The sequence below is a fragment of the Mustelus asterias genome, chromosome 1, assembly GCF_964213995.1.
Source record: "Mustelus asterias chromosome 1, sMusAst1.hap1.1, whole genome shotgun sequence".
Classification (NCBI taxonomy): Eukaryota; Metazoa; Chordata; class Chondrichthyes; order Carcharhiniformes; family Triakidae; genus Mustelus; species Mustelus asterias.
In genome coordinates this window covers 60,882,982-60,898,431 of record NC_135801.1, presented here as the reverse complement: position 1 = coordinate 60,898,431, position 15,450 = coordinate 60,882,982, and the positions used below count along the sequence as shown (strand labels likewise).

At 40.4% G+C, this 15,450-nt stretch overlaps 1 protein-coding gene across 4 annotated transcripts in view; it reads left to right on the top strand.

Annotated features, from left to right (window-relative positions):
- Nucleotides 1–15,450, top strand: part of LOC144493684 (protein transport protein Sec24B-like) — a 102,403-nt gene that overhangs the window by 56,481 nt on the left and 30,472 nt on the right. For all 4 annotated transcript variants that reach the window (XM_078213040.1, XM_078213031.1, XM_078213020.1 and 1 more), the window contains 6 exons: nucleotides 1,302–1,404; nucleotides 4,737–4,863; nucleotides 7,114–7,223; nucleotides 7,423–7,535; nucleotides 8,818–8,936; nucleotides 13,397–13,452. In XM_078213040.1, coding sequence (XP_078069166.1) covers nucleotides 1,302–1,404; nucleotides 4,737–4,863; nucleotides 7,114–7,223; nucleotides 7,423–7,535; nucleotides 8,818–8,936; nucleotides 13,397–13,452 — 628 coding nt within the window. The remainder of the gene's footprint in view (nucleotides 1–1,301; nucleotides 1,405–4,736; nucleotides 4,864–7,113; nucleotides 7,224–7,422; nucleotides 7,536–8,817; nucleotides 8,937–13,396; nucleotides 13,453–15,450) is intronic.

Sequence of the window (15,450 nt, the reverse complement as noted above, 5' to 3'; positions counted from 1 at the left end):
CCTCTGATTCTATCCATCCTTTGCAAAGCTTAGAATAATGCAGAAGGTTTGAGACAAAAGGAGCAGGTTGTAAATGGTGAAATGGTTTTGAGATTGTAGTATTTGCTATTGTTCATTCCACTGTCTGACTAAACTGAAGGTGCAGAACTGTCAAATCCTTTGATGACAACCAATATTTTTGCGATGCTCCACATTCTGAAAAAAGGTTGTGAAATAAAGTGCAACCCAAAATATTTACAGGGGCTTGAGATCAAATGATTCCCACAAATGAATGGATTGCTTAGGATTTCTGAGTTCTGCAAAGATCTTTGGACAAATCTCAAGATCATCGAGTTATAAAAACTCTCAGTCAAAGCAATAAATTTTAAAATGTTATTTTGCTTTGAAAAGTGAACATCTTTATTCTTTCAACCTCCATGTTCAAACAGGATAATGCTGCAATCACGTGAAAGATCACATTTTTGCCATGTGTGTACACATGCATTCACAGTATTTTAGGTTATGGTCTATATTAATAGTTCTTTCTGTCCCATAATTGGTAACCAGACCTCCTAAATTTTCCAGTTAGTGTTTAGTTTTTTTTTGGATTGGAGGCATCACATCAGTCTCCTGATCAATTCTGGGTGTCATGTGCTGAACTGTTCGTTTCTTGGTAGGAGTTTGACCATCAGTTTGGGACCTAGGTTTGAATCAAGTCTGGACTGACGGATTATATTTTTTAAAATATTTGCTGACTTTTTAAAGACTCTTGAAGAATTAAGACTGGGCAGCCTCAATATAGCTATTCGAGGCATCACAACATAAAACTTCACTTAATTAACAACCATATTCAAGAAAAGCACCAGAAGGTCACTAAAATGAATGAAAAATGTTGCGCTGGTGTGCTCAGGAATGTGTTTTTGAGATTGCAACAAAAGGATCTTTCTTGTATCTAATTGTACTAAAGCTAGCACTAGAAACTCACTGAAAAGTGTTCCGTTCTCCTGCACTAACTTTCCTCCCCTTGAACACACAGAAAGTATAGGTGAAATTTGAAGCTTTCGCTGATGCTGAATCTTCAAGTACAGGCAATGAGGAATGGCTGATGTAACTTGTCAAAGGTGTACTTACCCATAGCCACTTCTATCCTACAGGCGCATGGAGTCACCCTATTTCATCTCGCATATGCAATGCTAAAAACAAAAGTCATCACTAGAAGCAGCATATTGAGTAGAAAAACCAAATAGAATATTTTCCCTGAGGATTTATTCTATATTTGGAGTATTGCCTGATTTAATTATTTTGATCCTCTTTTATCTCAGCCTATTCCGGTGCACTTTGATGAATATCCCGCAGACTCAGGCTTTGCTGAACAAAGCAAAACTTCCTCTTGGATTATTACTTCATCCCTTCAGAGACTTGACGGTAATTAACTTTTTTTTATTTGGTGTGTCTAATGGCTTTCACCCAGACTATCTTTCATAGTGCAACTGTATGACGGTGTGGTACTCAAAATCTTCAATACAGAACTGCTGCTGGTTGTTCAACGCATGTTGCCTCTTAGTGTGGTCAGTGCTGTCAGTAGGCCAGACTGACTGTTGTTCCATAACATGCAAGAATGTTAGAAAGTAGAGGGATAGCCATTATGAAAAATGGTTGTAAGGACAGTATCAGTATCTGCCTAAATATTTGCATGAAAAGCAATTTTATAAGCCCACAATGTTGTTCAGTCTTTTTTTCAAACCTTATATAATAAAGGGGATCAGTGAACTACTGCTACCAGGTTAGTCAAAAGGTAAAGATGACTTCTTTCCTTAGTGTCCCTACCACTGGAAGTAACATTGGCAAGAAACCCCCTTTCTCCTACACATGAATAATACTTCTTGAATTTCTACAGCTGCGATAATTGTGGGAAGCACTACTTTAATGAGAACAGGAACTCATTGTGCAAGGCTGAAACCTAATGCTGCCAACTCATTATATAATTGCATATTGTACATCTATCACTAGTTTTATATTTAATCTGCAGTTTAATTGTTAATTGTTCTCAACGTGACTGAAATTCAAATTTGACTTAACATTTTAAAAAAGTTTTCCCTTGGATTTTCCCTGTCCTTTTTAATCCTCCACTCAGCATTAGAGGAGGTGAAGTTTTGCAATCCCTCTTAGTGTAAGTGTAACCCTTTAACTGTTTGTGTTGCTTTTCTTTGTCTTGAGATAGATAGAGTGCAGTTCTGCCTTCTGTAACACTAAGCTAAAATTTCCTTACTTGGAGAGCTAGAATATAGTAGAAACATAGAAAATAGGAGCAAGAGTAGACCATTCGGCCCTTTGAGCCTGCTCCACCATTCACTATGATGATGGCTGATCATCCAACTCAATAACCTAACTCTTGCCCCCCATATCCTTTGATTCCTTTAGCCCTAATATCTATATCTAACTCATTCTTGACACCATACAATATTTTGGCCTCAACTGCTCTCTGTGGTAGAGAATTCCACAGGCTCACCACTCTCTGGGTGAAGAAATCTCTCCTCATCTCAGTCCTAAATGATATCCTCAGAATGTGACCCTGGTTCTGGACTTCCCTTCCATCCATCCTGCATCTACCCTGTCTTGTTCTGTTAGAATTGTACAGGTTTCTATGAGATCCTCCTCATTCATCTAAACTCCAGTGAATATAATTGACTGACTCAATCCGCCATCCAGGAATCAGTCTGGTAAATTTTCACTGCACTCCCTCAAAGAATGTCCTTTTTTAGAAAAGGAGACCAAAACTGCACACACTATTCCAGGTGTGGCTTCATCAAGGCCCTGTATAACTACAGCAAGACATCCCTGCTCCTGTACTCAAATCCTCTCTCTATGAAGGCCAACATACAATTTGCCTTTTTTGCTGCCTTGCATGTTTACTTTTAGTGGCTTGTGTACAAGGACAACCAGATCTCGTTGCACATTCCCTCTCCTCAATCTATAGCCATTTCAGATGATCGGCTTTCCTCTTTGTTACCGAAGCAGATAACCTCACATTTCATTAAAGCCATAGAGGTTTACAGCATGGAAACAGGCTCTTTGGCCCAACTTGTCCATGCCGTCCTTTTTTTAAAATCCCGAAGCTAGTCCCAATTGCCCGCATTTGGCCCATATCCCTCTATACCCATCTTACCCATGCAAGTGTCTAAATGCTTTTTAAAAGACAAAATTGTACCGCCTCTACTACTACCTCTGGCAGCTTGTTCCAGACACACACTACCCTCTGTGTGAAGAAATTGCCCCTCTGGACACTTTTGTATCTCTCCCCTCTCACCTTAAACCTATGCCCTCCAGTTTTAGACTTCCCTACCTTTGGGAAAAGATATTGACTATCTAGCCCCTCATTATTTTATAGACCTCTACACGATCACCCCTCAGCCTTCTACACTCCAGAAAAAAATGTCCCAGTCTATCTAACCTCTCCTTATAACTCAAAACCATCAAGTCCCAGTAGCATCCTAGTAAATCTTTTCTGCACTCTTTCTAGTTTAATAATATCCTTTCTGTAATAGGGTGACCAGAACTATACCCAGTATGGCCTTACCAATGTCTTGTACAACTTCAACAAGACATCCCAACTGTTCTATGCAATGTTCTGACCAATGAAACCAAGCATGCTGAATACCTTCTTCACCACTCTGTCCATCTGTGACTCCACTTTCAAGGAGCTATGAACATGTACCCCTTTTTTAAACAAAGGCACAACATTTGCCATTTGCCACCCTCCAATCTTCAGGTACCTCACCTGTGACCATCGATGATTCAAATATCTCTGCTAGGGGACCCGCAATTTCCTCCCTAGCCTCCCACAATGTCCTGGGATACACTTCTTCATGTCCCGGGGATTTATCTATCTTGATGCGCTTTATGACTTCCAGCACCACCTCCTCTGTAATATGTGCACTCCTCAAGACATGACTATTTATTTCCCCAAGTTCCCTAACATCCATGCTTTCCTCAACAGTAAATACTGATGAGAAATATTCTTATTTCTCCACGTTATACTGCATCTGCCATGCATTTGCCCACTCATTCAGCCTGTCCAAATCACACTGAAGCATCTCTGCATCCTCCTCACAGTTCACCCTCCCACTCAGCATTGTGTTATCTACAAATTTGGCAATATTGCATTTAATTCCTTCATCTAAATCATTGATGTAGAAAGAAATCTTAAAACAAAAGTTCAAGCAGCCATTTTACAAGTTCGTAAAAAATGCTTTTCAGGATAAACATTTTATAAATAATCTGGAACATGCAGCCTCCCGACCAGACAGACTTGCAAGTTCTTTGAAGAAATTTAACCACTGCTTCTAAGTATTCAGGTAATAAGTAAGGCAAACAGTCACTACATGTTTGAAGTACGTTCAGTATAAACATTATAATTTTGTATTGATTTACTTCTGCTGAAGGGATTAATTAGGGCTTCACCATAAGTTGATTAACCAGAATTAAAATTGCTGGTGAAACCACTGCCATCCACTGAGAGGGATATTGTGCCTCATGGGTTCCACAGACAAGTGAGCAACCAAACCTGCTTGTGCATGAATTTCTTCTCATAGAATTCCTCTGGAGGTACTGTTAACAATACTTTATTAGCCTTGCCTAGTGTGTGGAGCTGCCTTTTACTGTTTCTATTTCAGTTGTTACCAAACTTTGCTTTTTTTTGGATAAAAACAGCTAGAATTTCTGCTTAATACTAATGATTGGTTTCATTGATAATTTAGCATTTGCCTGTGATTACGTCCAGCACCATTGTCAGATGCCGAACCTGCAGAACGTACATTAACCCATTTGTATCCTTCCTTGATCAAAGGAGGTGGAAGTGTAATCTTTGTTATCGAGTCAATGATGGTAAGTGAGCAAATGTTCCTCAGCTTGGTTTGGCATCATTCAGGGTTATCTTAACATATAAAAGATATAAGTTGTTCAAGTGTAAATAAAGTTCAGTTTTACAATTATGAATTTTAGGATTGTTAAAATTCCAAAACCTCCACAAAAGGGGTAAGCCTAACATGTCTTACTGTGATTAAAAGGAGTCCATTTGTCTCTCAGTTTCAGTTTGCTCTGTGATCCTTTCCTTCCAATCATGGTATACAAATTTTACTATAAAAAGCAACAAGAGTTCATGTTTTTGACAAAATATTGCCAGTGTGTTTATCTGAGCATGTAAATTAGGAACAGGAGTAGGCCACTTGGCCCTTCGAGCCTGCTCCACCATTCAATAAGATCATGTCTGATCTGATTGTAATCTCAACTCCATATTCCCACCTACTCCTGATAACCTTTCACCCCCTTGCTTATCAATAATCTATCTAGTTTTGCCTTAAAAGATATTTGGACACTGGTCCCACTGCCTTTTGACAAAGAGAGCCCCAAAGAGACTCAACTGTCCGAGAGAAAATATTTCTCTTTATCTCTTCTTAAATGGGTGACTCTCTACCCTAGCCAGAGGTCCTGCTAAGGGTGTTGTAGGAACTAAAAAGCAGACCCACTTGGGTAGTAATCTCTAAATAACAAAAAACATGCTAATTCATGTAGGAAGAAGCAGATAAGGGAAGTAAATGCAAAGCTGAAAGAGTGGTGTGGAAAAGAGGAATTTTTTTTCTTGGGCGCTGGCACCAGTACTGGTACAGGAAGGAGTTGGACCACTGAGACTGGCTCCACCTGAATCTGAGTGGGAGTCTGAGTCCTAGATTATTAATTGGTACAAATATGGTATCCCGGAAATATTATTTCAAAGTAACCAAGAAGACAGGATTGAGGAGTATATCTTCATGAAATTTCCCAAAACTGATATGAGGAGAAATATCCCCTTTAAAAGTTAGCTGTTGTGCGTAGCCAGTTTTCTTTCTGTGTGCAGTCCCATTTTTTAGTTCCCATGCCTCTGTGTAATTATCTTGGTCTTTATTTGCCAAGACTTGTGTGGTACCTTCCAGATTGCTGCATGGCCGAGAACCTGTGTTCTTCTCAGGAACATTGAAGTTTAAAGTTTATTTATTAGTGTCACAAGTAGGCTTACATAACACTGCAATGAAGTTACTGTGAAAATCCCCTAGTCGCCACACTCAGGCGCCTGGTCGGGTACACTGAGGGAGAATTTAGCATGGCCATTGCACCTAACCAGCACATCTTTGGACTGTGGGAGGAAACCAGAGCACCCGGAGCAAACCCACACGGACACGGGGAGAACGTGCAGATTCTGCACAGTGACCCAAGCCTGGAATCGAACCCAGGTCCCTGGCACTGTGAGGCAGCAGTGCCACCATGCCACCCCATTGAGTGATTGGGTGTAGCAATTTTATAAAATAAAAAAAAAGTTTAGAACAATCTGCCAGGTGGGCAATAAAATCACAACATTAAAGATATTCAGAGAGAGGCTAAGTGAAGCCCCTAAGTTAATCGAAATCAAGGTTCACTTTCTTTTTGACAGTCATGCTTTATCTAGCTTAGTTTGTTTGGAGCCGCACTCGACATGACTGCTACGTTCTACTTGACTGAAATGAGCCGCAGTAACTGTTCTGGGTTTAATGTTAATACACACACACTGCCTGAGAGTATGGTGGAAGCACATTCAGTTATGGCTTTCATAAGAGAAGGGGATCACTATCTCGAGCAAAATTTGCAGGGCTATGGGGAAAGGGTAGGGAGTGGGATCAGGTGAATTGTTCTTGAGCAGAGCTAGCATGGGCACAATGAGCCGAATGGCTTCGTTCTGTGCTGTAACTATTCTATGATTTCATGCAAGAATGGGGGAGTTAGGGTATTAAATGTATGAGCTTTAATGAAGAAAACAGCCTTTTCCTTGTCTTCTGTTTTGTTTCTTGCGCCTACCCCTTCAATGGTTTGAATAACTCAATCAGGCCATTTCCCTGAAACAGGGGGAGTTTAGGTGCTCCAGATCTTGGAATGGTGTTTACTACCCTTTGTGTTTTGGTTTGGTGTCATTCTTAGATTTCAAGTCGCCCAGTATGTGTGCAGAGTAAAGTCTTGTTTGCTGAAGAGATCATTCGTATTTTGAAGTGGCTTGCATATATTAGAATAGCTAGGTATATTGTAATTTTGCAAATTAAACAAAATATTTCACTTTGCTTCAAATTTCAGTACCTGAAGAATTTATGTATAATCCTTTGACGCGTTCCTATGGTGAGCCGCACAAACGACCAGAGGTTCAAACTGCAACTGTGGAGTTCATTGCCTCTTCAGATTATATGGTAAAATGCTGTGTTTTAAAGAACCAAATTAACAGATAATGTTGTCTGTTTTATTTAAAGTGTTGCTGTCCATAATACTGCATTGCAATCAAGTTGAAAAGATTTGAAATGAAAATGAAATGTTTCAGCATTTCATGTAGCCTAAGGTTCTGATTGTTTGCAGAAAACATCTTTCGATGTCCAAAATGTTTTTTTGCAGTTGCGACCTCCTCAACCTGCTGTCTACCTCTTTGTTTTTGATGTTTCCCATAATGCGGTGGAGTCAGGATACCTGAACATTTGTTGTCAGTCACTGTTAGAAAACTTCGACAAGTAAGAGTGTCTTTTTGAATACATTGTGTAGGTGTGATAAGTGGCACATGTAAACAGCAAAACATTTCACAATTTGTTCCCAGGTGAACATAATTATGAAATCCAAAATTAAATTGTGTGAAGGTGTCTTGTATAATTATAATTCAAATCGCTTTAGTTTACAATTATAAAATGGAGAAAATTTGCAACACAGAAGAACATCATTTGGCCCATGTACTGGCCAATAATGAGCTTTCCAACCTATCCCAATTTCTAACTCTTAGTCTGTAATCCTGCAGGTTATGGGACCCTACGTAAAGATCCAATCATTTTTTAGATGTAATAAGGATTTCTGCTTTTACCACCCTCTGGGTGGATGAGTTGCTCTAATCCTTCCACCAATTACTTTAAATCTATGCCCCTTGGTTATTGGGGCAGGTCTTTTCTTTCTGGTCTGTCTAACCTCCTTATAATGTGGAGTTGCCGGCATTGGACTGGGATAGGCACAGTAAGTAGTCTCCCAACACCAGGTTAAAGTCCAACAGGTTTATTTGGTAACACGAGCTTTCGGAGCACTGCCCCTTCATGCTCCAAAAGCTCGTGCTACCAAATAAACCTGTTGGACTTTAACCTGGTGATGTGAAACTACTTACTGTAATCTCCGTATAGTTTTATACTCCAATTGACACCGTTCTTCAAAACCCCATGGCATGTGTTCCTGTCTGTTTGCCTTAAAATGCATTTTGAAGCTTTTTTGTAATGGAATCTAATTTCAAATACAGTAATTTAATTATTGTCTAGTATTTAAATATCCCATAATGGGTTTGAATACAAGCCCAAAAAGAGATCTGATAATATGTTACTATATTTTATATTTGGGTGGCACAGTGGTTAGCACCGCTGCCTCACAGTGCCATGGTCCAGGTTCAATTCTGGCCTCGGGTCACAGTCTGTGCGGAGTCTGCATGTTCTCCCCATGTCTGCGTGGGTTTCCTCCAGGTGCCCCGGTTTCCTCCCACAGTCCAAAGATGTGCTGGTTAAGTTGATTGGCCATGCTAAAATGCCCCTTAGTTCCCCCTGACACTAGTAGGGTAAATATGTGGAGTTATGGGGGTAGGACCTGGGTGGGATTGTTGTCGGTACAGGCTCAATGAGCTAAATGGCCTATTTCTACACTGTATGGATTCTATGATTCCATGAATCTATTCTTAGTAATTTGTGACTCACTGATATTACAGATTTTTCAAAGATTATGGCCAATGTTGCATGTGCTAATACATGTATATAAATATATCTTTTTAAGGTTACCAGGGGATTCGAGGACCAGGATAGGATTTATTACATTTGACAGCACAGTTCACTTCTTCAACCTGCAGGAAGGGTTGTCACAGCCTCAAATGTTGATTGTGTCAGATATTGAAGGTACAGCTGAAAACGCTTCTTGCAATTATAATCAAAGTTCGGTTCATTTATAGTGCTGTGGGAGTAAGCTGTTCAGAAGTAAATATTAAGTTTAGTTAAATCCATTTAGTAATTGAACTTCTTACTAATGTGCATCTAGAGCAAAATTTGATTTCTAGCACACAAACTTTAGTGCATTTTTGTTGATTCAGCTAGTTCAGAAAAGATAGTGTGTTTTCACTAAAATCAAAGCCATCTTAGTCTGTATCCTACAATTATTTTGGCTTCCATTGTCCATATTTCTCAGTAAAAAAATATTATTTGCACAAGTTTTCAAACTGCATCTGTTGAAAACGTACTTCATAAAATAATGTTGGTTTCAGAATACCTGCTAGTGCTTGATACTGTTTAGTATTCTACTGCTCCATGTTCAAGTGCCGGTTTTGCCAGTAAGTGTATTCAGTAGAACTGCTCTATTAGGGGATATCTCTGGATTGACAGGTACTTAACTGATATAACTAATGCTAAGGTTTCAGTAAAATACTGAATTTGTACATTAAGAAAACTACTGTATGAAAACATAGCTTTAGACAGATTAGCGCCCAACCTTTTCAAAGAAACAACACTTGTGAAAACAAAACCCACCGAATTAATGAACCCAGCACCTAAAGGGGATGTAGAATGATGTTGGAATCATGATTGGTGTGGGAGGAATGATCCATCCCACATAATAGACCTTGCATCAAGATGGAAAGTGCTATGTTCAGCAAATGAGATTCTCTGAAGTAGAGGACATTGGCAGACTCCAGAATAAGAGACTACCAGAACTCTCCTCCAAATTTCAGCACTCAATTGTGAGAGCCCTTCACCAATTGTTTGTCAATTCCCAGGCAAGGGCAGTTACTGTTTCTCTAGTTCCTATCATAGAACAGATCATTCCTTTGATTGTTGTGGAGAGGAACGAATCATTCTCGTGATCTTGTATTGACCAGGAAGTTGTGGTTCTTGGACATTCAGACTCTACTGGGGTAGTACAGTGGTTCGCACTGCTGCCATACAGCTTTAGGGTCCCAGGTTTGATTCCTGGCTTGGGTCACTGTCTGTGTGGAGTTTGCACATTCTCCCCATGTCTGCGTGGGTTTCCTCCGGGTGCTCCGGTTTCCTCCCACTGTCCAAAGACTTGCTGGTTAGATGGATTGGCCATGCTCAATTCTCCCTCCGTGTACCCGAACAGGCGCCGGAGTGTGGCGACTAGGGGATTTTCACAATAACCTCATTGCAGTGTTAATGTAAGCCTACTTGTGACTAATAAATTTACTTACTTACCCTCCAGTTAAACCCATCCAAACCTTCTATATTGAAAAGTGCCTAACCTTGATGCACAGGCACATTTGGCATAAGAATTGTGGATGCTCAGTCATTGAGTATGTTCAAGACAAGAAAGAGGTCAATAGATTTTTAGAACTAAGGGAATTAAGAGATATGGGGTTAGTTCAGCCATGACCTTCATGAATAGTGGTGCAGTTTCTATGTTGTGTGTCCTTATGATAAATAGCTCTTGGAAGGGATGATTAAAAGAAGTTGTTTGGCGATGTGACCCTAACTCAATAAGAGGAAGAGAGAGAATTTATGTCAATAAATACATTTTTAAATTGTCGACTTATTCTTCAGCATGTTCCCTGGGAGTGCATGACAGACCAACAAATTCAGGATGGTGCTCAGTTGCAACAATTCTTTATCGAGGAAAATGATTCAGGAGGCTGGGTCACCACCTGCAGCCTCATTATAATGAGTCTGTGTTGCTGGGCTGATGACAAAGCTCCAGGAAATCCAGGAATAATGACCTTACTTAACCCCTGCCCCTAAACTATTGCCTCTCTTTCCATGGCAAAGTCCTTGAATGTATTGTCGCCAACATTTCCTACCCCCTGCCCCCACACCACCACCACCCGCATCTGTTTGTATCTTCTCTGTAACTCCTTGTTTGAATAGTTTCTCTCCCTCTGCACGAGGAAATCAACATTAATAGAGAAATGGTTTGGGGGAAATTGATGGGACTGAAGGTGGATAAATATCCAGGTCCTGATAATCTTCATCCCAGTGCTTAAGGAAGTGAGTCTGGAAATAGTCGATCCATTGATGGTATTTTCCAAAATTCTTTGGACTCTGAAATAGTTCCTACAGATTGGAGGGTAGCTAATGTAAGCCCGCTATTCAAAAAGGGAGGTAGAGAGGAAATAGGGAACTGTAGACCAGTGAGCCTAATGTCAGTACTGGGGATGTTGCTAGAGTCCATTATCAAGGATTTCATAACTCAGCATTTGGAAAGCAGTGGTATAATAGACAAAGTCAGCATGGATTTACAAAAGAGAAATCATGCTTGACAAATCTATTGGAATTTTTTGACGACATAACTAGTAGAATTGAGCGAGGAGAACCAGTGGATGTGGTTTATTTAGATTTTCAGAAGGCTTTCAACAAGGTCTTACATAACAGACAACGATGTAAAGTTAAAGCACATGGGATTGCAGGTAATGTATTGAGATGAATAGAAAGCTGGTTAGCAGATAGGAAGCAAAGAGTTGGCATAAATGGGTCTTTTTCTGATTGGCAGTCAGTGACTAGTGGGGTTCCGCAGGGATCTGTGCTAGGACCCCAACTGTTCACTTTATATATTGATGATTTGGAAGAGGGAACAGAATGTATTATCTCCAAATTTGCAGATGATATAAAGTTGGGTGGGAGGATGAGCTGTGAGGAGGATGCAGAGATCCTTCAGTCTGATTTGGACAGGCTGAGTGTGTGGGCATCTACATGGCAGATGCAGTATAATGTGGATAAATGTGAGGTTATCCACTTTGGTAGCAATAATAGGAAAACAGATTATTACTTAAATAGGTGTAAATTGCGAGAGGTGTGTACTCAACGAGACCTTGGAGTCCTTGTGCATCAGTCGCTGAAAGTAAGCGTGCAGGTACACCAGGCAGTAAAGAAGACTAATGGTATGTTAGCCTTCATAATGAAAGGATTTGAGTATAGGGATAGCCACAGGGATGTATAGGGCATTAGTGAGGCCACACCTGGAGTATTGTGTGCAGTTTTGGTGTCCGTAAATGAGGAAGGATGTCCTCCTATAGAGGGAGCACAGCGATGGTTTACCAGGCTGATTCCTGGGATGGCAGGTGTGTCATATCGGGAGAGACTAAGTCAGTTAGAATTATATTCACTGGGCTTTAGAAGAGTGAGAGGGAATCTCATAGAAACTTATAAAATTCTAACAGTGTTAGACAGGGTAGATCCAGAAAGAATGTTCCCAATGGTGGGGGAGTCCAGAACTAGGGGTCATAGTTTGAAGATAAAGGATAAAGCTTTTAGAACTGAGGTGAGGAGAAATTTCTTCAGCCAGAGGGTGGTGAATGTGTGGAATTCACTACCACAGATTGTAGTTGAGGCCAAAACATTGTGTGATTTCAAGAAGAAATTAGATACAGCTCTTGGGGCTAAAGGGATCAAGGGATAGGGGGGGGAAGGAGGGATCAGGATATTGAATTCGATGACCAGCCACGATCAAAATGAATGGCGGAGCAGGCTCGCAGGGCTGAATGGCCCACTTCTCTTCTAGTTGCTATGTCTCTATGTACATAGAGAAGGAAAGGAGAGGGTGCAGAATGTAGTGTTACAGTCATAGCTAGGGTGTTGAGAAAGATCAACTTAACAGGTAGGTCCATGCAAAGGTCTGATGGCAGCAGGGAAGAAGGTGCCCTCGAGTCGGTTGGTACGTGACCTCAGACTTCTGTACCTTTTACGGAAAAAGGTGGAAGAGAGAATGTCTGGGGTGCATGGAATCCTTGATTATGCTGGCTGCTTTTCCAAGGCAGCGGGAAGTATAGACAGTGTTAATGGATGGGAGGCAGTTCCCGAGATTCTATTCGGCCTCCCTCTCTCTCATCCAAATACTATCCCTTGGTGACATTGTTTGCAGATATGGAGTCAGTTTCCACATGTATGATGACAGCTCCGAGCTTACCCCTCCACCACTTCTCTGACAGCCACTCTGTCCTTTTTGATTGAGTTGAATTTCTGACCTCATATCCTGTTTCATTATAAAGGCCACCATCTTGCACCTCTGTATCATTGTCCACGTTCGTCCCTACCTCAGCCCATCTTCTGAAACATTTATTCCTAGTCTGATTATTCAAATGCTCTCCTAGCCAGCCTCCTATCCTTCCTTCAGTTGGTTTCAAGAAACACTTCTCTAATTTTGCTAACAATCGGACTGTTGAAGCTCGCAATACGGGACTGCTGCATCACGTGTCATGTCTGCTACCATGGGCCCAGGTGGCAAAAATCAGGAATAGGTTATAAGGCAGGCAGAAATAAGTTGTTAAAGTATCATTATTTATTGGCCCTATCTAGTTAGTTACTTGCAGGTTAAAATTTGTATTTTCCTCACAAAAATTGATGAAGGCTTTCTTCTGCAGATATCTTCATACCTACTCCGGACAGCTTGATGGTAAACCTACATGAAAGCAAGGAGGTAGGCAAAAGGGGAAGAGAATTTGTGATTAAAATTTAACATTCTTCCAGTTGTAAAAAAAATGAATGCTGTGGTAGTGTTTTTAAGAATTTGTAGCCAATTTCAATGAATGCAAGTCTATTGTTTTACTGAAACCTACTTTCCACCATGGGCAAAGATTAATAAAGCAGGTAGATATGCCCGCTTGCATCAATTAATTAGAGTTTTTACCTCTGTGTGTTGTAAATTGAAATCCAACGCCAGGACTTGAATTCATTGCACTTGGCTGGCACTTTAGTGGTTACTGCAAGGAACAAAATCCTGCATCACAGTGCTTTAGGTGAGCCATATGCTTCTCAGTTCCAGTTGGAAGGTGAGTGGAAAAGATCCCTTGACACAAATCAGAAGAAAGTTCTCCCCAAATCCTGAGCAGTACTCTCCCCTCATCTAAAAACAGATTTACTGGCCATTTATCTGATAGCTGTTTGTGGTGTTTTTAATGTTGCAGAGTGGCTGTAGACTTGCTTACATTCAGCACTCTGTAAAAGTAGCTCATTGCATGTGAGCTTTGAGATGTTTAGCTAAAATAATAGTGCTATCTAAATCAAAATATTTAATTTCCTTCAACTATATAATAAATTAATGAGTAAGATCTTTAGAAACTGGTAAGCTTTTGTCTTTTGTCATTACTTATTTTTGAAAGTTAAACCACAATTTTTTAATACTTTGTTAAAAACCTGAAAGGCAATCGAAAGGGTTGTTGTTTTTCTTCAGGTGAGATTGATTTGAGTGGAATTGATTATTCACAAATTTGAGAGTTTGTTTTCTTGAGGAAAGACACTGTTTCAGTGTAACACTGACAGATGCGACATTTGCAATGGACCTTTCAGCCTCCCAGAATGGTGCAGCAGCCTTTGTTTCTTACATGGTGTGGGACACTCCAGACAGGGCTTTCTGGGAACAAAGGATACAGGAAGTGCGTGGCTTGTGCAAACTAACCCAGGCAGGATACCTATCTTTTCATCTTTCCTCAAGTTTTATTCTCTTGGGCTCTTCCTGACACCTGTAGTTAATATTTTAGGAGTTGTAATCAGTACATTAAGGAGATAAATGAAGCACTGTTTTGCCATACACCCACCTACAAACACTTCAGAGAGAAAGCTGGTTTCCCCCAGGTACAAGACATTATTCACTGTGTATTTGACTATGCCAAATCAATGGCATGCTGAAATAGGATGGTATATTGTTCCATTCATGTTCAAATAAAACGTTACCCTGCTAGAAATTATACATCTTAATGATCTCGTCCCAGGAATTGCATAAGCTGCTTTATTCTAAAAAAAAAATTGAGTGGTAACACCACAGGTCGTTAGGAAGGCAGAATGGTTTGAAGGTCGCCTCCTCAAAATAGCCTGTGTGGTTCAACCATGTCTGATGATAGCTCTCTGAAATCCCAGTACTTTCCAAGAGATGAGATACAATGACTTTGATATTTACTAACAGACTCAGAAGGATGGTGACCATGGGAGTGTCAGCAGATTGTGGAGGTAGGGGTTTGGCCAAATTGCTGAGGGAAAGGACTAGAAGTAGTGTTCGGGAGTGCAGGATTAGCTTAATTGTCCTGGGGAAAACACTTCTGCTCCTCTTGGCTCACGGGAGGTGTTGTAAAGGCACTTCCGTGATGGATCCAGTCCTCATTGCCTCTTTTTACCTACCAGGTTTCCCATGCTGTTTTCCCAAAACCTGGCTCACAGCCATTAGAAATATAAAACTTGTTGAATTGGAGGTATATTTCTTTAAATGGAGTTGATCCAGCTCTTGAGAGCAAGTTGGTTGCCTGATCCTGATCCCACCTTCATTAAAACTGGAAGGAGGCTAGTTGGGTTTGGATTTGAAATTTTTAATGATTTAACTTCCCACCCATCTCAAAACAACAAGTCTTTGGGGGTCAAAATTATCCCCAATGATACAAACGTTTCAAATAGGACCCTCGCTAAGCATTCTTTTAGATGGCTTTGA